A 24407-nucleotide genomic window follows, 5' to 3' on the forward strand; every position below is an offset into this window, starting at 1 on the left:
ATGAAAATCAAAAAAACTTAGTGATGTGCAATATTTGAAAACCTGAAAATCACAACATTCAAAACTATTTTTATTAAAATCTAATGTATACCTTGAGAAAACATCTTTAAATTTTAATGCAACCGACAACATATCATAGGTTGAATTCCATCGTGTTGGAACATCAAGCAATAACTTTCTATCTTGTATTTGCAGTTGATGTGCAATATTTGAAAATGTTTGAAGTCTCACCTCAGAATTGTTAATATATTTTATACCCTCACGAACTTCCCCGATAACAGAATTAATCATAGCAAGACCATCTTTCACAAGAAGGTTCAAAATGTATGCACAACATCTAACATGAAATAACCTACCACCACACATGAGTTTTCTCACTCTAGAAAAAAATTCTTTTAGTCTTCTCAATGCCCTGTCATTGTATGCAACATTGTCTACAGATATCGTGAATATCTTGTCCTCAATTTCCCAATGCTTCAAACATTTATAAATACCATTAGCAATATCAAGTCCAGTACGAGGAGGAGGAACATGTACAAAACTGAAGACACGTTTTTGCAATCTACAAAATCAAGTCCAAATATCAATATAAATATATTAAATAAAATGGAAAAAACTTTTAAAAAAAATATAGAAGGAAATCAAACCTCCAATTATGGTCAATAAAGTGCCCTGTGATAACCATGTACTCAATCTTCTGATGAGATGACTTCCAACAATCAGTGGTCAAACTGATTTTTGAGGCTGCTTTTATAAGAGCTTTTAGTGTTTTTTTCTCATGCTCGTATATCTTAGAACAATCTGATTTGGTTGAAGTCCTGCTTGTTTTCTCAAATAATGGAGTAGTCGTCTTCATCATATGCACGAATAAATCATCCTCCATAACAGAAAAAGGTTGCTCAGTACCCAACACCCAAGTAGCTATTGCTTCTCTCATTTTGTTATTGTCATACTTTGCATCAGGCCTGATCAATGAAGGAAGCTTCTCATGTCCTGCATCCCCATCAGACCTAATATGTGGAAAATTCAATAAATTCTGCTTTTCTTCATAATCTTTATGTGGCTTGCATATAAGCAGGTGCCTTTTTAATGTTGATGTAGTCCCGCTATCACCATAAGTTAGCTTTATTTTACAATGATTACACTGAGCTTTTTTGGTACCATTAGATAGAGCCACTATAGTGAAACCATCCCATGTCTTTGATGTTTTTTTTTGTTTTCGTTTCATTACTATTTCCTCTTCTCCCCCGTGGATTTCTGCATTTTGATGTTTATCACTGCCATTTGCACTTAGAATATGATTATGAGGAGTTGGTTGTTCATCAACATCTCTATTTATGGGAGCAGATTGCTCCTTAGACCATCTCCAACACATCTCTATTTTTTCCCCATAAATAAAGTAAAAAATGGAGTAAATAGTGTTTCATCTCCAACCCTACTCCATTTTCTATCCTATTTTTTACCCCAAAAAGTATATTCCTCAAATATTCCATTTTTATAACTTATATATATTTTCAAATACACCCCTCTACTAATTAAACTCTATATTTAAGATTAATTAATATAAATTAGTATATAACATGATATTATAAATATTAAATATTACATTTAAATTATAATTAGTAGATAAAATAAACTAGAAATATATAAATTAAAAATGAGAGGGACTAAAATTGGCAACCAAACTTCACCTCCATTTTTGGAGATATGAATAGTATTCCCCCATATATGGGGGAATACTATTTATATCTCCAAAAATGGAGGTGAAAATGGGGTAGGGTTGGAGAAGAATGGGGAAGAAATGGAGGAAAAAATAGAGTTTGGGGTGGGTTGGAGATGCCCTTATTCTCAACCCATTCCATTAGATTTGAACTCACATCACCATCCATAATATCTACAACATGGTTTATGAAAGAATATTTGTCAAAATTTGTACATTTAATAAGCATATTTAGTTATTCAGGTATGATAATAATTTGAAGGAATAAAACCGAAAATTCAAAGATGTTTTAAAAAAACTCACTCTAACTCGACACATACAATAAGATTATTATTATTTCATGTCATCTTAATCCAAATAAGATGAAGATACATGAGGATATAATCGTAACTATATAACGAATCAAGACAACCAATTGTTCGATAGCTAACTGCCATTTTACCCTTTAAAGATTAAAATCATTGTCTTACCCTCAGACCACATTAAAAAAAATGTATTAAATGTTTTCAATGAAAACAATAGTTACTTCCAATTCATCCTTTCAACATTAAAATTACCGTCTTGCCCTTAGACGACATTAAAAAAACTTGAGTGAAAACATTATGTTTTGGTGTTACTCAATTTCTTTAGGTTTCAGAGTGTATATTTGGCAGATTTACCTATTGTTTTGATATACATATGTGTCACTTACGCACTTCCAATGCAATGTATTTTTCCTATATTTGTGATTGCAATTGTCCGTTATCCAATATTCATGATAATGTATTGTTATTTACCATAGTAACATGGAACACAAGTTAAAATGTCTTAGAAACTTTTACTATATGATTAATGTAATTATATAGGATTTTACCTGCTAACGACCAATTTTTTTGTTTGTTTCCTTTGTACAACCACACAGCATCACTGCAATGGAGTGATTGCTGCTCACGAAATGGAACACCACATAAGAAAAACAAATCAACCGTTGAATCTTTTAACAACAAACCTTATGAATCAAAAGTTAGGTTATTGTAGAATTTAATAATAAAACAAATCTGATTAAATGAAAGTGAAGCTGAAGCTAACAATTAGAAATTGCAAAATAATGAAATTGAATATTCGATTAAAAGGAGTACTCACATCGAACATAGACACAATGAATCAAACAGAGACGAATGGAGATGAGAAAACATAAAAAAACGGAAGTTGGTCGATTAAGTATAGATTTGACAGGCCTTCCTTCTTCCCCAAATATAAATCGAAGAGACAACAATGGCAACGGGTGGGATCAAATTTTCCGGGGTGAATAAGGAATTTCAAATACCTGTTGATTGTTTGCAGATGGTGAAGTTCGATTTAGGAAAGAACAAAGTTCGCTTATGATTCTTCAGCACACTGTAACCTTATGCCTACTACAAAACGAATGTTCTCAGATAAATGCAAGTAAAACTAAAAGCATTCACCTTCCTCTCTGTTACACTCAAGGCAAATACGACAGTTAGCTATCGAACCTTCTTCAACATCTTCATATTTTACATCAACAGAACTTGCAGCGGACGGCGGTGGCGACGACGACGACGGTGATTCAGAATCAACGCGTTGGTGACGAGGAAGCAGATGATCTGAATCGCTAGGGTTTTCTAAACCCCTCGCTTCTAGCTCTAATTCTCCGGTCATTTGTAACCTGATCAAAAGTAAGAAAACCCTAAAATATCAAAGAAACAATACAATTTGTAAACGATCGTTTCCTGCGTCTTCCACAGAGGCTGTGGCGGAGGCACTGTCATCGAAACCTAAATCGGGGAAGACACAAAATCGAGAAATTGAGGTGTGACAGAAACCACAAAAAAATGGAACAAAGATAGAGATGAATTGGAAGGTGAAAACAATGTAGAGTCGGTGGGAAGTAGGTGGAATAGGTGATAGAAAAACGTGTGGTCTGTATGATGACTGTAATTTTTTTATTGTGGGCAAACTTTGAGAGAGAGGCTGGGACTAAAATGGACAATCTCAATAAATTAGTGTGGCCAATGTCTAAAGTTAAAGGGACTAAAATTGCCAATAGCTGAAAATAATATAGCCAAACTCTTAAGTCCAAAAAAGTTACTGCTCATACCTCCTTCCATTATATATATATATATATATATATATATATATATATATATATATATATATATATATATATATATATAGGGAAATGATCATATGAGAACACCTAAAAAGTTGAGAACGCGAGAACAAGTATATTCATTTGTGATTCCATGTATTCATTTGCGGAGAAATGATAAATTTTTACACACAATCAACATGAATATGTTTTTTCTCTTCAATTGAAATTAAAGGCGTAAAAATTTATCATTTCTCCACAAATGAATACATGGAATCGCAAATGAATATACTGTGTTCTCGCGTTCTCAACCTTTTTGGTGTTCTCATTTGATTATATATATATATATATATATATATATATATATATATATATATATATATATATATATATATATATATATATATATCCAAGAAAATGAGATGAAAAACATAGTAATTATAAAATCAAACATCATCATACCATAGTATCTTATATTTGTTGACTTTGGTTAGGATTCAATTGAATTTGATTTTTCCCTTGAAGCGAATTATCAGTATTTTAGCATATTATGTTTTTTACTGAGTGCTTCCCTTTCTCTCTAAGGTGTGACTGTTCGCTAATTACTCAATTTTAGTCTTTAGATTGAAATCAACAGTTAACACATTGGACGACTTGTTCAATCATACAAGCTTTAGAATATTTCACATGAAAGATGTACTCGACTCTAATGAAAGAATTTTTTTTATCTTGCCAAGTGACAAAAAGATTTGTTTTGCTCCCTTATGTCCCGTGAAGAATGAGACACACATGGTGTATATGTTTTACAATTGATTATATATTTTTATACCACTTCAACAAACAAGTGCATTACAAAGTATACCATAGTGTGTTATAAAAACGACATTCTATTGCACCTGATCACAAGAAAAAGTTGTATATATTATTGTTTTAACTATTATTTTCTTATTTAAATAAATATTTTAATAATATTTTAAGTTTGCCTTAAAACACGATGTTACAAATGCATGTGATGTCTAAGACCCTGATTTTACCCAATTTTACCCTTGTTTAGTAGCAACTACCTTTCGACCACTTTCTAATATAAAATAGACCTATGAGTAATATGTATATACTAGGCGAATACCTGCACGTTACGTTACGCAGAATACAACAATATATTTGAAATCTTCACAAATATATATGTTTTATAAATATATTGTTGGTATATTTATTGTTGGTATAAATATTGTTGGTTTTGAATTATATGATATTGTAGACATCTTTTAAAATTTTATAATCTCAATTGTTTCAATAGACTCTACGTGCAGGTTACTCATTAATAAAACTAAATATAATATATGGTTTGATGATATTTATATTTGTTATGATTAATTAATTTTAGAAAGTTTATTTGTTTAAGATTTTAATTTCTATCATTGTAATTATTTGAAACATCAAACATTATTTTTGTTTTTAAATGTAACAATATAATTTTTGTATATAATGTTACTTTTAACTATTATTGTTAGAATTTATTTAAAATAACGTATTTGGAAACTCTTAATTATTATAATTTGGTTTCAGAAATTGAACTTTTTTAAAATTTATTTGATAAATATTGTTATTTTCTTTGATTGTAATTATTTTAAACAACAAACAGTGTTTTTGTTTTTAAAGATTGCATTATAATTTTTTTTATATAATATTACTTTTAACTATTTTTATTGTAAGTTATTTTTAAGCTACTTATTTGAAAATTCTTAATGATTATAAAAAATATCTTCATGTTATTTTTTTTTGTTAATTTAGGATTACAATTTAAGTTTAACACTAAAATTTATAATGTTAACTATTTATAAAATAGTCTCTCGACTTTTTTTCAAGTTTAACTGAAACTTTGATTTAAGTTAAACGTTTAACATTATATTAATATTAAAAATTTAACTATTTTGCATAAAATCATAAATTTACAATTGCTCACATACGACAAGATATTTAAACTAATAAATTAAATATAATATGTTAAAAAGTTAAAATCATAATTTTTTAAATAGAAGTAAAATGTGATATTTTAATATTATAATTAGAAATTAGTTTTTACATTAATTTAACATTATTAACCAATTTATAATAATTATTAGAAAGAAATTGAAAAGTCATGGAGGTTTCAAATGCATGTGGTGCAAGTAAAAATGTCTCTTTTATAAGTATAGTAGTCATATGCCCGCGCGTTGCGCAGTGGAATAATTATGTAGTTTAATATGGTTATATATATTATAGTAAAATAAATAGTTAACATTCTTTTTAAGCATATGTTTAATTGAGAAGTTATGATTTTAAAACAAATAAGATACTAACATAATGCAATTAACAAAAATATTACATTATAATTGATATGGTTTAATCTATTGTGAATAGGTTGTACATAAAGGTTGTATCCGATTAAATAGTATGTATATTTTTTGATTTACAAATAATTTATACAAATAGATAATGCAAAATTATTATTAATGTTTATATATACATTAGTATCTAATATAAGTATTCGATAGTTGATTAATATGGGTTCTCATTTGTGGTCGTATGCGTTTAGTTTCTTAAGTAAACCCCACATGTGTTGAATCACATTTTTTGAAAATTATTGAAATAGGATTAGAGAACTTACTTATTACCTCCAATGTTTGGTAATTTAAGACATCTAATTTTTGCATTTTTCATTGTAGATTTTGTAGAACTTCTGAATTTTTGCCATTAAATTTCTATGCTCGAGTTTCTCATTCATTTTTAAAGGTTTTAAATCTTCTTTCATTCTTGGAGTTTCAGATTCTTCACGAATTGTGGGTAGACTTCATGTTCTTGCATTCTTTAGTAAGATTGGAACAAATATAATTCTGAAAACCTATCTGAAATGCAAAAGTTTTGATATTCTATCTTGAGACTTTAATTCGGTAGAAAATATCGTTTTCACCGGCCGAAGATCGGACAACTTGGATTCATTTCTAGGGTATAGTATCTGCTTTAGTTCATCCCCAGTCCATATTATCCTATCACATCTGCCATGTATTCATAATCCATTATGAGTATTTGAAATTGTACAAATTAAAGGAGTGGAAGTTATGAAACGAATGATATAAAGAGATTTAATTACCATGCAACAGGGGCAAACTAAAATAGTGGAATGTATGAAATGAATGATATAAAATGATTTAATTACCATGAAGGAGCAAGTTTTGTTTCATCATTGTTGCCAAATTTTCATTTGGGAACATATTTATAAGTACGTAGGAGCAAAATCAATTGTTTCTTCATGCCATGCTCTGAATTCACCATCCATAGTTCCATTCGTAGCTTCAAAATTTCAGTTATATAAAATGTGTGATGTGTTATTAATTACTTTGAAGGTGAAAAGGTGTGGTGGTTTCAAATGCATGATGTGTTTGAAAATTTGTGTGGGGGTTTCAAATGCATGAGGTGATTGGAAAAATGTCTCTTTTATAAGTATAATATAATAGTATGATATGATATAGATATAGATATATAGATATAAATATAGAAAGATTTTATTTTTGTTAATAAAGAAGATAATCCTTTAGATTTCACCTTAATATTTTCTTACATACGAATATTTTCATTTGAGCTAATAATGCAACACCCAACGCCTATGGGTACTTTTTAAATTTAGTTAAATTAGATGAACAAATAAGTCAAACTATAAATAATAACTAACGATTAAGTTTAATAACGTTACTTGTTAAAATAGAAGTTGTTTTAAAAAATTATTAAAAATGAGAATTTAGTCAAAGTCTAGAAAATTAAGAGTTGAATTAACTCCATTTTGGATTTATTTTGTCAATAAATAAGTTTATTAGGGTTGATTTTGTAAATATAATAGCTAGTCATTAGTTAATGTCATTTTGGGGCCAAGTGATGAAAATATGGAATTGAGGGACTATATGTGTCAACATAGCAAAGATAAGAAGATAAACCCCAAACTCCCTTCTCTATTCCTCATTTGCGATTTGGAGAATATGAGAATGAGTTAGAGTGGCGATTTTTAAGGTTGGAAATGAATATGATGTTTACTTGAAGATCTCTTGAAAGATTTGCACTTAGAGCATCAAAGGAAGTTAAAAAATAACGATCCGATCCTTAATCATCTTCTGCACTTTAACATCCTATGATTTGGATTCAATTCTTCTAATCCAAATTCTTAATGATTAATGAGTTATAATTTGTTTCCAGGTAAATGGTAACGGTACAACATTGTAGGTTATAATTAATAATAATTTATCTAACAAATATATTATTTATTTTCATATCTATTTTATAACTTTTAGTGTGTGACCCCTATAACTCATTTATAATTAGACAATTAGCAGTGCAATAAATTGATTGTATCTTGCACATTATATCCAACATATCATCCTCACCACCACTGGTACCACCTAATAAAAGAATACTTTTTTACAAATGTCACTCCCACAACATCAATGTTAAATTACTTCATTACCCTTTAATTCATTCACTTGTGAAAATAGAAATTCAAAATACGCCGGATTGCTCGGTCCATTTACTCTTATCTTTCAAATTTTAAAGATTTGCAGCTCTCAATTTAAGGTTATAACTGCTCCTCTTTCCCATTCTTTCGGGCCGATTTCTTTCTTCTCTACACACCGCCTCTTTCCTCCATCAAACCTTTGGTTCCTGTAGCTGGTTACTTCAGCAAATTGAAATATCATTTTTGCCCTTGGCAAAGTTGTGGTTTGAATTCTTGATACTAATCTTGCTCCCGATGAAAACGAAGAAGATGCCTGATTGTTTCAGTTGGTTTTCTCCTTCCAATTTCACGTGTTCGTCATCTCACCATCTCAGGTATTCTACCAATTTATGTTTTTCAGCTCTAAATCGACTTATGGTCTCTATTTCATTTTGATATTAAGCTTTTGAAACCCTTAAGGTTCAAGCCCTAAATCGATTTATGGTTCTCATGTAAGCATTGCCATCTTATTCTAAGAAAGCCATGCCTACTATCAAAGTTTCTGAGCTTGCTCTTCTTTATCCAAAGAGGGCAAACATGATTCTAGGAACTGATTATCGAGAACACGCCATACCCCACTGTGGGGATGTGTTTAGTTAATGGCTAAAGAATACGTAAGATGTTGTCATGAATTTTGTTATTTGATTTCATTCTCATCAAACTTCCATTTGTTTGAAGGTCATATGGGTATTGTGGAAAGAACACTATGTTTTGTTTGTGTTTGGGTATCTATTTGTCTGTATGTCTATCTTTGTGACTGTTGTTTGTGTTTGGGTATCTATCTGTTTGTATGTTTATCTCTGTGATTGTTTGTCTACATGTGTATTTGTGACTGTGTGCATTTATTTGATTATACATGTATCTGATTGTGTGTGTGTGTGTATTTGTGACTATGTGTATGCGATGGTGCCTGTAAATTTGCTATAAAGTAATACCTATATAAGGTCGTTCTCAAATCGATTTTCATTTTCTTGTAGTGGAGATGTCAAGTGTGTTGCTCATAGCTGCAATCCACAATGTTCAAATTGTATGCTGATTTGATTTTTTTTACTGACTTTTCATTCATGTATCCTCAGCTAATTGAAATTGATGTGCTTTGTTTTGTTTCAGGCTAGGCCACTATGTATAAAGTTGTGTAGGAAATGGTGATCAATGGGATATAAAGTAAGGCCGCATTCTTTTTTTTCTTTTCTTTTCCCAATTAAATGCTCCCTGGATTAAGCATGGATTAAGTGTTGCCGGTGTAAATGATGTTTAATGAAAAATTGAGGGTATACACTCTGAAACTCATTGAGTGGCTTGTGATTTTGTCCATGCTGTGAAATTAAGGGTATACTGATGAAGAATTTTAAAGGCTTTAATTTCTTTATGAAATTAGTTTTTGATTTAATAATCTAATGATAATCTTATTTAAGCGGGACATTAAGTGCTCCAGGTGTTTTGAGGGCTGAAGAGGATAATCAAGATGTTTGAACTTGTAATAATTGATGATTTTAAGGCGTGTTACAACAAAAATAGCACCCTAAATTTAAATGAAAGTGTGTTGACTTATTTGTTTAGCATACATTGAGTTTAACCAAGTCTCTGTGTGGGTTCCAGTTTATATTATTACTCATTCAGATATAGAAGATAAGTTTTGATCAAGTCACAACCTTTTGAGGTTGTTAAGCCAGGTAACTGTTTTTTCTTGTGAATTTCTTTATGATGTTAGTTTTAACACGTTTTTATTGTTAATATGTAATCTTCACTTGTGTATTGGCAATTGACTTATTTGTTAGTCAACATCTTCATTTTGTTGATCTGTTTGATTACTTATATATTATTTTATTCAAAATCTTAATTTCAGTCAATAATAATATTTTCACATTTAAATTTCATGTTTATTTGCTATCCTTTTAATATTGATAAAAAGTATATTTTTGTATAGATTGATATAGGTCTCTCACCTGTTAGGATATCAAATTCCAAATCTTTGTGGGCAAGGTTCAACAAAATTGCTTTTGGTTGGTTCAAATAATTTCTTTTGAACATGTATATACAGTCACTTTTGCCTTTTTGTTATTAAGTACGAAAAATGATTAATTTTGATATATGGTCTATAATTTTACTGAATGTTTATGCTACTATAAGTGAATTCATGTAAAAGCTAAACAAACTATGTGTTTTTAAGGAAACGACAGAACTTGAATTAATGGTGGATGGCGAGCATTATTGCACTTTTATTATTTTAAGTTTATTGCCTATTATAGTTCTTAACAATAAACCTTTTTAGATTTTTTTATTTAATTGTTAAATAATTTTTAAATTTAACTACAAGTGTATGAGTAGATTGAAAATTTGGCCACTGTCGTATATATTTTTTTAAAATTGTCTAAGGGTAAGTTGGTAATTAAAAACTTATATTCATTATCCATAAACTTATTAAAGGTTTGCATTTTATCACAATGATCAAATCTGTAATCTTCTACTTTCTAAAAGTTTATAACATTATATATATTATAATTATGAAAATTACATTAAATATAAAATTTAATTCTTGATTAATTTGTAACTTATGCTCCACAAAACTCTTTTTACCATGAAAAATAAAACCAATTTTCATAAAATCGAGTATAGTATTATATCCGGGAGAAAAAAAATTGGAATTTTTTTGTATCATTAAAATTGAATCATGGATCATAAAAATTATCAATGCTTCAATTTTAATGATCCAAAAAAAATTCCAATTTTTTTTTCTCTCCAATATAGTGCTATGTTCGATTTTATTATTTGTATTTTTTTTATAATTTTTTTAAACTTTCCTCACGAGTCCTCATTTTAAAAAGAGTTTTCAGATCCTGTTTATATATATATATATATATATATATATATATATATATATATATATTCATTTTAAATAATCTACATAAAAGTCTAAACAAATCTCATATCTTATTAATATAATATTTTTTTTTCATCATCATTTTCCATTTCTACATAAAAGTAAACAAATCTTATATCTTATTAATTTAATAAATTTTTTATTTTTCATTATCATTTTTAATTATCAATATTGTTTTTTTTACCCGTGGTTTCCACGGGTTGTAACCTAGTATATTAATATTTTCATCGAATGCACAAATATCAAGAATAACTTGACCAGAATAGGATGCCTCTACGTTTCCATAAAAAAATAGGAGAACTAGCGAACTTTAAGGCGCCTTTCGGAAACTTACTTTCTACGAACCACGAAAATGTTATCCCGTCATGCTATCATTTGCAATAAATACAAATAATAATCAAACTTAACTCATCAAAACTATAAGATCGAAAACTCTCCAAAATTTAAGGAATATCTATGACAAAAAAAAATAAACAAATAAAGGCATACATTATGTCTCAATGTATAAGGAAGGAAGACTATTGTCTCTCCTCCAGACACTACTCATCATCAATGCTATAAGAACAATCTTATGATATTCGTGAACCTTCATATAACGACCTCTCATTTTTACTAAGGGCATCTCCAACCCTACACCAAAAATCATATTTTACACTATATATTACACTATAATGCTCCAACCCTACATTACACCTAACATTATATGGCGTTGAAGAATAATGTAACACTAAATATAGTGTTACACTAATCTTCAACACTCAATATAGTGTTGAAGTTTCATTTGTACAATTTGGTCATTTAACTTTGAACATAGTTATGTTTTGTTTATTTTATACTATTATAATGTTTATATAATAACAATATTAGATTTGTGTCAAATATAACTTGGTTTCATTTAATAAAACATTTTATGGATGTTTTGTTCATAAATATTTGATAATATAATTTATTAAGCATTAGTAATAAAAATATATTAGTCAAGTTTATAAAAACCTAATAAACATAAGGGTTGTTTTTGTAAAATTATAAAAGTTTGATAAAAAAGAATATACTTAGAATATTTTTAAAATATTATTTTTAATGTTAAATATAATGCAATGAGTTGGAGTAATTTATTGTTTACAATATCTTTTTTACACTATAATTATAATTATAGTGTAATCTCCAACCCTTAACACCATTTTTTACACTATACTTGTAATTATAGTGTAAAAGATAGCGTATACACTAAAGTCCTCCAACTCATTACACTATATATATTTAGTGTTACACTAAAATCCAACACTATATATAGTGTTAGATATGGTGTAGAATTGGAGCATTATAGTGTAATTTATAATATAAAAGTGATTTTTTATTTAGGGTTAGAGGTGCCCTTAAGACTCTATTTTAGCGAACACATGTAGAGGCAAATTATGATTTTATTTTATTTATTTATTTTGCACGGGATCATGCATTTGCATCGTAAAGGTAAAACAACTACCCTTAACCTAAAATACCTTATTCTTCTAGTTCTTATAAAATCTAGAAGGCAAGAAACATAAGAATCAACACTAGAGCAACCAAAGAATTGTATGGTAACAATAGAAAACAAGTGAATCTTTGGAGGCATATTCAATAAACGACATAAAATTTTGAACCGACTCAAATGAGAAACAATATTTGACTAAAGTTAAATGAGACGAACGTGATAATCACTTATCACATGACTGAAAAATGATCATATGGTAAGTGTAAACCTATCTTTAAAGATTTGATATAAATACCAACCCTGTCGGGAAAGGGTTGGTTAATGGAATAATGAGGATCATAAGCCTCAACATCGTTGATGGGTGAAATATTGAATTATCGATAATCTCTAACACCTTTGATGGCGTAAGATATGAAACCACTTCTCTAGACATCTACAAGACTTAATATTTGGAGTGAATAACAACAATGGAGAAGATGCAAAGAAGATTACAAATAAAAGAAATCCTAATCACCATACATGTTTTTAAGGAAACTAAATGGTAAGATAATTATGTACTAATATTAGTTCCTATTTATGCGACATGACTATGTTTAATGTGAGAAACGACGACATGCCTTATATAAGAATGTAACTAGCAACTATATCTATAATGATTATAGTCCTAAATGCGATATTGTTCTCTCTCAATCACAATTCAGACCGGAGGATTAATGGTGGACCCCAGAGACCCAACACCGTAAGTTATGTTCCATAACATATGACCATGGTCCAACAATTAATCAAACAAGTACAAGCGTGCTACTCAAGATCGTCCAAAATCTCACTAGATGAAAAACCGTACATTTTATAACTATAAACAAACCGTTATCGCATCTCGCCAAGTATAAAAATACAATGATTATCTCTTCAAACCATTCCAAACATCTGAATAAACACCATTACACACACCAACCATATCTACTTATGGGCACGCCTAACCTAATTGTTTGCTATACAAGTGATACAAGTTGTTTCTTCACAACCTTTCTTCTCAAGTACCAACACTAGCTAACCCCTTGAAAGTAATTTGTCATGATTAACAATGTTGTTGTGTTAAGGCTATCAGGTATACAACATGCCACACAGGGTGGCTACATCATCTGTTCTCCACCACAGAAGAAAGGTAGGAGAAAGAATGAAGAAATGACGTGATACAATATGACTGAGGTAACGCCTCTCCACGTCTACAAGCTATCACATCAACACCATGCCTCTCCACGCCAAGAAGGGACGACATGAGAAGGCTCTATATCATCACCACACTCTTGGCGTTGGGTGTATGCTTGACCTAATCGATACATTTTTGTGCTAGCGTACGTACTTGGCTAACAAGGTGTCTAACAAAGTGTGTGTAACAAGGAGGTCATTGGTTTAATCCCGGAGCATATACTAATTTGCGGTTCTAGAAAAAAAAAAGACATTAAATGTTTATAGGAAAGTGTTGGAACATAAGTAATTAATGCTAAAAATAGGAATTTTCAACAAATTTTCTCTAGATTTGTAAAAATAATCTTCTCTTTCATGAGTCAACAAAGTCAAACATAACGTATAGCATGTGAGGTCATCACACGTCACTTGGTTTTTTACATCTAGTTGTAAGCATATAACTGGACTGTCATCTCTGAATGTGAAACCTATGTAGCAGTAACCAAAAAAATTCATGCACGCTTGCAGCATTGCCATCTATCATCGACCCTTCCACGCGTTGATGAACAAACCCTTTAATTTGCTTATAAATTCTCTCAAAACCCCTTGCAATTTGCATTAAAACCCACAACCAAATCACCTGCAGCCCCCCCTCCCTTCTAGCAAAATGGCTTCCGGAAGCAGCTCTCCAGCGAGCGATGGTTCCAGCAGGATCTCGGAATCGGAACCAGATTCTCCGATCTTGAAAATGTCTGATGACAGTTATTTCCATGACCTGAAGGTGGTGATCGGATTACCTGCGGTGGCTGCTGGTGGTAAAGGTTTGATGGGTAAAGACGATATGGGTAGCAAAGATGGCGATGGGGTGTTGGCGCCTGCAAATGAAGGGCAGCAGTGCATCGGGAGGAGCAATGAGTGGTTAATCTGTGGGTTTTGTACGGATCAAGGCAAACGAAGGTATATGGAGGATCGGTATGTGATTATGCCGACGTTTCTTTCCCTCCGCTGTAATACATTCGGTGGTTGTACTGCCCCTCAGTGTGAATATGCGTTGGAGATGTCTCCGGTTCACTACTTTGCCATTTTCGATGGCCATGGTGGTTGGCAGGTACGTAAATAAGATTTTATTATTTTTACACACCCTGTTTTTCACTCAGTTTATTTGATAAATGGAGTTAACTTTTTGGTTTTCCTTTAAATATTTTGTATAATGTTTTTTTACTGGTTTTCTTTAAAATAGTTTTTGTATAATAATTAGGAAACCAAAATTTTTATCTTTATTATTTAGAGTAAATTAAAGGGATAGTCATTATGGTTTAGAACTATATGGTTCTTTGACTTTTTTTTTCTCATTGTAACATTTATTTCAAATTTGTCCATATGCTTTTTAAATTTATTTATTATTTGTTAATAATTAATAATTTTAGAAAATTAAAGGTGAGATTTGTCCATATGCTTTTTAATTTTATTTATTATTTGTTAATAATTAATAATTTTAGAAAATTAAATGTGTCTCACCTCCACTCCATCTCACAAAACTATTTGTAAACCTCATATACATTTCTCTATTTCTCTCAAATTATCAAGAATACTAAACAACCGGCCGGACAATCATCATTAGCCCACTATCACCACTAGACCACCACCACCAGAAACCACTGAATCGTCGTTGGAAACAACCGGATCCCTGCTGAAAATGGCCGACTCCTTTTATTCCTTCCCACTTCTCCCATTTCTCCAATACCACCTCTCGTATTCTCTCTTCGTTACCGTCTTTGTCTCTATCTCCGACGCCACCACCACTGTCCGTCCTTCTCCCCCACCTCTATCTCCCCCTCCCATGATTAAATCCCAAACTAAAATAACAGCAAAAAAACATTTCTCCAAACCCTTTATTCACTACCTATCAAGCATTCGTGGAATTAAAACCCTCTCTGTATATGTAACTTGATCAAATTACCTGAAACACACAATATAAATATCGCTTTTTGTATCTACACTTGCTTAAATGATAAGAAAAATACAATCGAATCCCCCAAATCCCTCTTGGATGGTCAAGCTGATCGAAAGCCCTCTTTGTATTTGCATTATTACAAAATAGTAAACAAGAAGGGAAAGAAGGGAGGCAAAGATAACAACATGAGATCTATGTAGACGGATCTCTCCTTAAATCAATTTATGCAAACGGAGGCAGTAGTCATGGGAGTATTTTGATGTTATTCTCGAAAGACGATGTGTCAAAATCGATGTTCTTTTATGTTCGTCTTCGTGACGTTTGTAGTGAGAAGGAAGAAAAGATGCAGGTGTGCGGTGAGGTGGGAGGCGGCGGGTGGTGGTGGCATCGATATGGCAAGAAAGCTAGAAAGAATGAGGGATAAGGAGGCCACATGTTTTTATAATTTTTTTTTTACAAATTAATAACATAGAAAAAATAAAAAGAAATCATCAAATCAATAAGGGTAAAGTAGTATTTTTTACATTAAGAACCAAATATGAAACAAAACCATACTCGAAGGGTAAAGTAGTATTTTTTACATTAAGAACCAAATATGAAACAAAACCATACTCTAAGGAGTGTTCGAGTGAAAATAAAGAGCTAGGAAGCAAACACACATATTATCCAAAGTTCCAAACCACATGGACCATTCATGTAGTTTACTCTATTTTTTATTTCCATGATAAATTATTTTTGTATATTAATCTTTTTTTTATTTAAACAACTTGTATTTTACTCTTGAAAAGTTGAAACATCATTATATTCTAATTGTGACAAAAAGAAAGAAATCTTGTTTGTACATTTATATTTAAAACTAGAAAACTTAAATATCCTTTTACATTTTCTTCATAATTATGCTTATATAAGATTATTACATGTGGATATCACTAATTCTCTTTCTTAATCCCCTCTTTTAATTTTGACATTTGTCCTAATCTAATAAGTAGAAAGACGAGTAGGAAAAAAAAGATAGGATGATATTCTTAAAATCAATATACATATATAATCCGTATAACCTGTTCGTATAGGTTGTCTTAAATTTTTAGTACATGTTAAAATTTGGGAAATTGACTTATTAAATTAACTTTTTGGTTTTTCACATCTGGGTAATTATTTTTGTACACATCTAGGTAACGAACATTTTGGAAGTATTTACATATGACCATTATGACCGGCTGTAGTAGGTTACATTCGTTCGTTACCTAGATGTGTACAAAAACAGAAGTTACCTAAATATGAACAAAACGAAAAGGTAATTAACCTGATAAGTCAATTTGCATTTTTTATTAAGGTAGTCAATCATAATATTTGCAATATTAACAGTTAAATTTCCTTAAAACAATATTTATGAACATTTATGAGCATTTAAATTGGTCATGACAAGTTAGGAGCCGTTTTTGGTAGCGTAATTATCATATATATATATATATATATATATATATATATATATATATATATATATGCTTAGGTTATTCTATTCAAAGTAATTATTGTGTTATTGTATACATAAATGTGGGCCAATCATTTTACTTATTTTAAGAAAGTGATTAATATTGAAAAATATCATCTAATTTAACTAGAAGGGTATTTTAGTCAGTTAACATAGATTTAATAAAGGAGATTTGCATATTTTAAGGGATCAAAGATTCTATTAATTTTAAAAATCCGATTTTACAAATTATAAGGTTTTTAGTTCGGACATTCTAACAGAATTTGTTTGAGTATGTTCAAAAATAAAAATATTCTTGAAGCATAAAATAATAAAAATATTCTTGAACATATTTCTTGATCATTACTTTAAAAATTTCTTGTAGAATAACAAAATTCTCGAACCATCAATTGAAGAATTAAAACAAAAATTACATTAATTCTTATAGAATACATGTAACAATTGCTTAGAATTACATTTATTTTTAAAGAATAAAACTAAAAAAATTTTCAAAACGGAAAGAGAACATCAAAATCTAACAACGACACTAATACATTCTAAAAGAATAATGTTGCTTAGAATCACTTTCAACTTTGTGGTCCGTTCTTCAAGCATCAACTTCTGTGAAAATCAAAACCAAATTGTAGTTTAGATTCTAATAATGCATTAGCAAATGAAAAATAAAAAACTAAATTCCTTTGGAAAAATATGTGGACTTGTGAATTGCACCAAAACCAATAACCAATAATTGTAGAACATGCATAAATTAGTGAGAAAATATTCATACTCCATTCCATTTACTTATATTTTATTCACTTATTTGCATTTGTATAGAGAAATAGAGAATAGGAAAATCCTCATTTTCCATTAACTCGTTTCTCGGTGGAATAAAAATAATAGACATAAAAGAGTGTACATAGAAATAATCAAGAACTAGAACCATAATTCAAAAACAAGAAATTAAATTAAAAACCGAGTATAGATTCATACCAGAGTAAAGAAATCGAATAAAAGCAATTTGTAGAAACCGAGTGCAGATTAATGGTCGTTCGGAGTCGGACTGGAGAAGAATTTTTTGTTGGAATGGAGAACGAACTAATGGAGATCATCATATTAACGCTTGATTTTTAATGTTGCTATACTTTCTAAGCGTTTGTTGGAATCGAAGAGACAAGAGTCGTTCATCCGAAGCCTAAAGATGTTCCAGTACTCCAAGGATTTTGAATTGATGACTAATTTAATAATAGTTTATGCTCGGTGGGGTAAAATGATGGATGATGTTCGGTGGGGTTTCGTTGTGTAGAAGATGATCTTAGTTGTGGTTATGGGTAGCCGGCAGTTTGTGTATGGTGATGGTGATGAAGCTGGTCGATGGTGTAGGGTAATGAAGATGAAGTAAGCGTGAATTTAAGTGAATTTGAGGTTGTGTATGAAAAGGATGAAGATAATGACCTTGATATAACTGATACACGATTTAAGGTAAGTTCCATAAATATTATATTTTATTTTTGGTTATTAAATCAAAATTGCATATAAAATTTGGAAATTGCCCTTATGTTTTGATTGGTTAAGAAATGGTCACACATTAACACAATAATTAGTTTAAACAAATGAATCTTTCTATATATATATATATATATATATATATATATATATATATATATATATATATATATATATATATATATATAAAAGACAAAAACAATGTTATCAATGTAGATAAAAATACTTCTAGTTTTTGTATTTTAAATTCTTATAATACATGGAACAAACTTCATTGAAGATGATGTTCTTCGTTTTATTAGTCTCAATTTCTGATACTTATAGTTTCTAGTAAATTTAAATTTTTATATTTAGTATTTTAAATAATAAAATTCTATAAAACGACGATGTTTTTTTTCCATGTCAAATCTTGAGTTTTATTATTATTATTATTATTTATAACCAAAGTAGTGTATTTTAAAAAGATATTTTGCTAAAATGGTGTGGTTTTAAAAATATTTACCATTTAGATTAAATTTTATACCAAATCAAAATTAGAAGGTAAAATAAAATAGGAAAGAAATTGACTAATCACGGTAATTAAATTTTCGGTTTGTTCATATCTGGGTAACTATTTTTTTGTACGCATCTAGGTAATGAACTTTTTGAAAGTGCTCACATATGACCATTATGATCGGACGTAACCTGCTACAGCCGGTCATAATGGTAATATGTAAACACTTCTAAAAAGTTCATTACCTAGATGTGTATAAAAAAAATAGTTACCCAAATATAAACAAACCTAAAAGTTAATTACCTTAATAAGTTAATTTCCTTTAAAATTCTATATGCCTTTGTAGTTTCATTATATGATACCATATATGTCTCCAAATACTTTTACTTATATACATATATTTAACTATTTATCATCCAAGGATATGCATGTGTATAGTTTCATACCTCTTTGAAATTACTTACATGATTGATTTATGAAAATCTTAGATTGATAATAAGATTGATGTTACTGAAACAATTTATGTTTTAATGTTTGCCTTAACCGTTTTAAAAATACAATCCTTTAGATCTTAGACCTATTTGAAATGATAGCAGTTGTAATCAAAACTGATGATAACAATTATAATAAAGACCTGTAGATGTTAACAAAATTGTAACAAATAGTAGTGATGTAGTTTTTTTTAAATAGGTATAAGCTCTTAGAATCTACAATGTAGGACTTTAGATAAACAAGAGGGGCAATTGGATTAGTTTAAGTTGTTCCATTAGATGTGATTATAAGTGAACAATGAAATAAAACCTATTAAAACGGACTAGCTATCCACACAAATAAATTTATTTTAGATGAGTATTTTATAGCTATAACAACCGAAGACTCAATTGAATTATGATTAACAGAAGACATGATGACCATATATAAGTACTCATGAGATTGAAACTGATATTACATGTAAAGTCTATTAAGGTCAAAACACCATGATCATCTATAAAATTGATCAAGTCAACACTCGATCAAATCTAAACCACATGAGCAAGTAAAAATCCCAACGTGGCCATCAATTGAAGGTCAAGAATATACTTATTTGGAGCTACAATAAATGATAGAAACCTAAATGTGAGTAACATATTACCAATAAACAACTTTAGTTAATCATTTCAAGAAATAATATAATTGAAATAAATCCTAAAAATCGAATAATCATCAATACTTCCGCACATCTTGATAACAATAGAAAGTTATCAACTTTTCATCAACAACTAAATCATAATAGAAAAGGTATACGATCGCATATAAAAAATATACAACTTCAATAACAATAAAAATATATATTAATAGTTATTAAAAAAAATTATCAAATGACGTTTGATAAGGTGAGGTTGAAATATACATTCAACCCACCTTTTATCCAAATGATTGAAATTTTAAGTTTTATCATAATCAAATGTATAAATTTAAAAGTAATGTTTTTATTTGAACAAAACATCTTCATAAAAATAAATAAATTATTATACACTTTATGTCTTTATCTACTGAATATACAAGTTCTTTGATTTATGGTTCATTGAATAAAAACTATTTACTATTTAGTACTTTAGTGTATGTGAAAATTAAATATTTTAATAAATTAGTAAAATTTTGGTTCCAAATTAAAAACTTGATAAAAATCTAATTTCACTAAATATTTCGATAAAGATATATTTTATTAATATTTAGGTTAATAGCTTATTTATATATTGAAAATTTATATTTTATATTATATAATTATATTCAATTTCAGTTTAGAAAAAAAAACTAATAAAAGTTTAGTACCAAACTGAAAATGCGATAAAAATATTATTTTATTAAATATTTCGATAAAGACACATATTGATAAAGAAAATAGACAATCATACGAAATTAAACCTTCAAAATTCAGCACCGAAGAACCCTAGTCCCTAAATCCGTTGTTTACCGGAATAGTAATGTGTTCTTCCATGGCATCACATTTCAAAACTCTTTCTGGAAAACTCCTTTCTGCGCCATTAATGGCATGTCTGAACATTAAAGAAGAAAAAAGAATACACAAACGCCGTAGAAGAAACGGTAACATTCAATTCATTTTCGTTGTTCACGATGACAGATAAAATTACATCAATCTTTATTCAATCTACGATCTTGATTATCGTAGGAGAAGCTACCATATCATTATATGAATATCACATTCTTGTAATTTACTAATTTGTTAGAGTTACTTGTACACGGAGAAGATTTAGGGAAGATTCAGACGAATTTATAGTTCAAGAGAGGTTACGCACTGATGATCTATTTAGATTTCAAGTCCTTACTTAGGTTATTACATCTATTGTCTACTGTGATTTGATCTTTCCATTTACAACAACAGAGAAGAAGATATGAACATAAATGAAATCATATTTTAGTTGAATATAAAGGAAAACAAGTCAATAATGGTGTAATCAAGTTTGCGTGGATGATGGTGATGGAGATGGAGATATTGTATCTTTTATCGATATAACCAACATTCAATAGGGTAACTTTCATATGGGAAACAAGTACATCAAACATGGTGTGGATCAATCTAAATATGAGGTGCAATAACAAAGATTTATCAATGTGTTAGAGTACTTATCAATTCTCAAGCAATTCAGATTTAGGAAAATAGATGAATAAATATGCATGATCAAATATCAATCATTTACCTTGTTTATGACTTTATGTATGAATAAATCATGCTAGTAACTTGCCTACCATAATTGGTATTGATAGTCATTGGTAAGTAGTTATTTTCTTTTTAAGGTGTCATGATATCTTTTACTTATTTCCATTAAAAACTAATCATTATTTCATTAATGATGATGATGATGATACAGGCGAGTGATTATTGTATGAAATCAATGCACACAGCATTGAAAGAAGCATGGGTCATTGCTGACACTACAACCGAATGGAACAAAAATTGGGAATCTGTATTTTTTAGGGCTTATGACAATGTCGATAAGGCATGTGAAGGTGAAACTGATGCTGGATCAACCGCATTGGTGGTGCTTCTCTCATCTTGCCAAATTGTTGCTGCGAATTGTGGTGATAGTAGGGCTGTTCTTTGTCGTGGGTCCCACACCATTCCTCTCACAGAGGACCATAAGGTCTTTTCAATCTCTTATCTTTTTCTCAATGTCTTCTTTTTGCTTATTTTTCTCTAACACACTCGCCAATTGTTCTGTTTTAACTTGTAACAGCCTGATAAAGAAGATGAGGAAGAGAGGATTGTTAAAAGTGGGGGCTGCGTATTATCAGACGAGTGGGGTACACCCAGAGTGAATGGTGTACTTGCAATGTCAAGGGCAATAGGTTTATAAATATTCCTTATTTTTAAAAATTTTGGTTTCCTTTTTCTTGCAGGACATGTATCTTATCATATTCTAAGACTATGTTTGGCAGATTAGCTGAAAAGCTAGCTGCTAGTTTATAAGCTAACTTTCAAAAAATGACGATTGGTAAAAACTAGTTGGAAGATATAAAATGACATAAAAATACATTGAAAAAAAATGTTTCTATTATTAATTAAGGATATATTCGGAAGATTTTAAAAAAGCTCTTAAAAAGCTAGCTTATCAGCTACTTTTTAAATTGACATGTTTGGCAATCCAAAAAGTAGCTAATAAGCTAACTTATAAGCTAGATTTTAAAAAAACCTATTTAGACTAGCTTTTTAAGAGCTTTTTTAAAATCTTCCGAATATACCCTTAATTAGTTATAGAAACATTTTTTTCAATGTCTTTTTATATCATTTTATATCTTTTAGCTAGCTTACCGGTTAGTTTATACAAAATTTCATTTTTTGTAAGCTAGTAGTTAGCTTTTCAGTTAGCTTTTCTGCGAAACATAGCCTAAAAAGTAAAAAGTAACTTATAGTCTAACTTTTTAAAAAGCTACTCAGACTAGCGTTTCAATAAGCTTATTGGACGTTTTTAAATTCTTCCAAATATGCCTTCTATTAATTAAAAAAAACACAATCTTCTACATGCACTTTTATGCATTTTGCATATGTCTGTTAGTTTTTCCAAAAACTATTTATTTATCAACTAGCAGCTAGCTTTTCATCTATCAGCTAGCAAACTAGCTTTTCATTCATCAGCTAGCAGCTAGTTTTACATATGTCAACTAGCAGTTAGTCCGCCAAACATAGCCTACAAAAATGTATGACTATGGAATGATTATAATTATATACTTGTGGTGTCTGAAATATGTCCAGGAGACAAGAAGTTGAAGCCGGCTGTAAGTGCGGTTCCCGAGTTGACTTTTACTACGAGGTCAGAAGATGACGAGTGTTTGATAATAGCTACTGATGGTTTATGGGATGTCATGTCTACAAAATCTGTTGGAAATTTTGCATGCCAACTGTTGCAACGAGAGCGCCACGTGGCAAGATTGAACAAAAGTCCACCACAATATGTTGCAGAGTGTCTTCACGAAGAAGCTCGTGTGAGATCCAGCACTGATAATTTTTGTGTGATTGTTGTTGACTTGAAGTCAACAACAACATGCTAAATTTGATTTTATAAGGTTGATGATTTAGAACAACTATCTATCTATTTTGCTATATATAATAATAATAATAATAATAATAATAATAACTTAGTACTTTTGTGGTTGATATTTGGAGGATGATATAAAATGGTTTCAAACTTTTAGTTACAAATTTAGTCTTCATGCTTTACACAAAATTAAAAGCTCAGTCAAAAATTTGAAATTGTTTCAATGCAGTTCTTAAATTTGTATTTCATTGCAAATATAATTTTTATGTTTTATTTAAAATTGCAAGTTTAGTCTAAAATTTGAAGTATAGTATTTGGGGCAGGGATATCTGCAATTAATCTATATCTATATCTATCTATATCTATATATATACTTATAAAGGAAACAGTTTTCCTTTCACCACATTGATTTGAAACTCCCATGACTTTTCAATTTCTTTACAATAATATTATAAATAAGTTTAATAATCCTCCTTAATAAATAAAAATAATTTTGCCACTTATTAATTTCTCATCAATTTTGACACTTGTCATTTTCTGATATTTTTTAAATAAATAATATCCACATATCAATTTATGGGTT

At 29.6% G+C, this 24407-nt stretch overlaps 1 protein-coding gene and 2 long non-coding RNA genes across 4 annotated transcripts; 2 read left to right on the forward strand and 1 right to left on the reverse strand.

Moving 5' to 3' along the window:
• Positions 1 to 8261: 8261 nt before the first annotated feature.
• LOC145108029 (uncharacterized) lies at positions 8262 to 10553 on the forward strand. 2 transcript variants are annotated; one of them, XR_013708054.1, is made up of 3 exons: positions 8341 to 8663; positions 9439 to 10001; positions 10256 to 10553. It is a non-coding gene; the product is annotated as an uncharacterized LOC145108029 (long non-coding RNA). The 2 variants fall into 2 exon arrangements; XR_013708053.1 differs by lacking the exon at positions 10256 to 10553 and having other exon boundaries at positions 8262 to 8663; positions 9439 to 10129.
• A 7170-nt stretch (positions 10554 to 17723) lies between these two features.
• Positions 17724 to 18752, reverse strand: LOC145168734 (uncharacterized). Its single transcript, XR_013742042.1, has 2 exons — positions 18284 to 18752; positions 17724 to 17914 (listed from the first exon to the last, which is right to left on the reverse strand). It is a non-coding gene; the product is annotated as an uncharacterized LOC145168734 (long non-coding RNA).
• Positions 18753 to 21253: 2501 nt separating this feature from the next.
• On the forward strand, positions 21254 to 23837 carry LOC145105646 (putative protein phosphatase 2C 6). Its single transcript, XM_079042730.1, has 6 exons — positions 21254 to 21374; positions 21460 to 21497; positions 21819 to 21878; positions 22160 to 22432; positions 22526 to 22637; positions 23542 to 23837. The coding sequence occupies exons 1-6, from the start codon at positions 21254 to 21256 to the stop codon at positions 23835 to 23837; spliced, it is 900 nt and encodes a 299-aa protein (XP_078898856.1).
• Positions 23838 to 24407: the final 570 nt, after the last annotated feature.

Source organism: Lactuca virosa, chromosome 4, assembly GCF_052849685.1.
Source record: "Lactuca virosa cultivar CGN04683 chromosome 4, Lactuca_virosa_CGN04683_v6, whole genome shotgun sequence".
In the NCBI taxonomy this organism is placed as follows: Eukaryota; Viridiplantae; Streptophyta; class Magnoliopsida; order Asterales; family Asteraceae; genus Lactuca; species Lactuca virosa.

What these genes read in the sequence shown, in the direction of transcription:
- LOC145105646 (XM_079042730.1), top strand. Translation starts at nt 21,254, where the DNA reads ATGTGTTCTTCCATGGCATCACATTTCAAAACTCTTTCTGGAAAACTC. An exon ending in CTCTCACAGAGGACCATAAG is followed by an intron (nt 22,433 to 22,525) that starts GTCTTTTCAATC and finishes AACTTGTAACAG; the next exon opens with CCTGATAAAGAAGATGAGGA. An exon ending in TGCAATGTCAAGGGCAATAG is followed by an intron (nt 22,638 to 23,541) that starts GTTTATAAATAT and finishes AAATATGTCCAG; the next exon opens with GAGACAAGAAGTTGAAGCCG.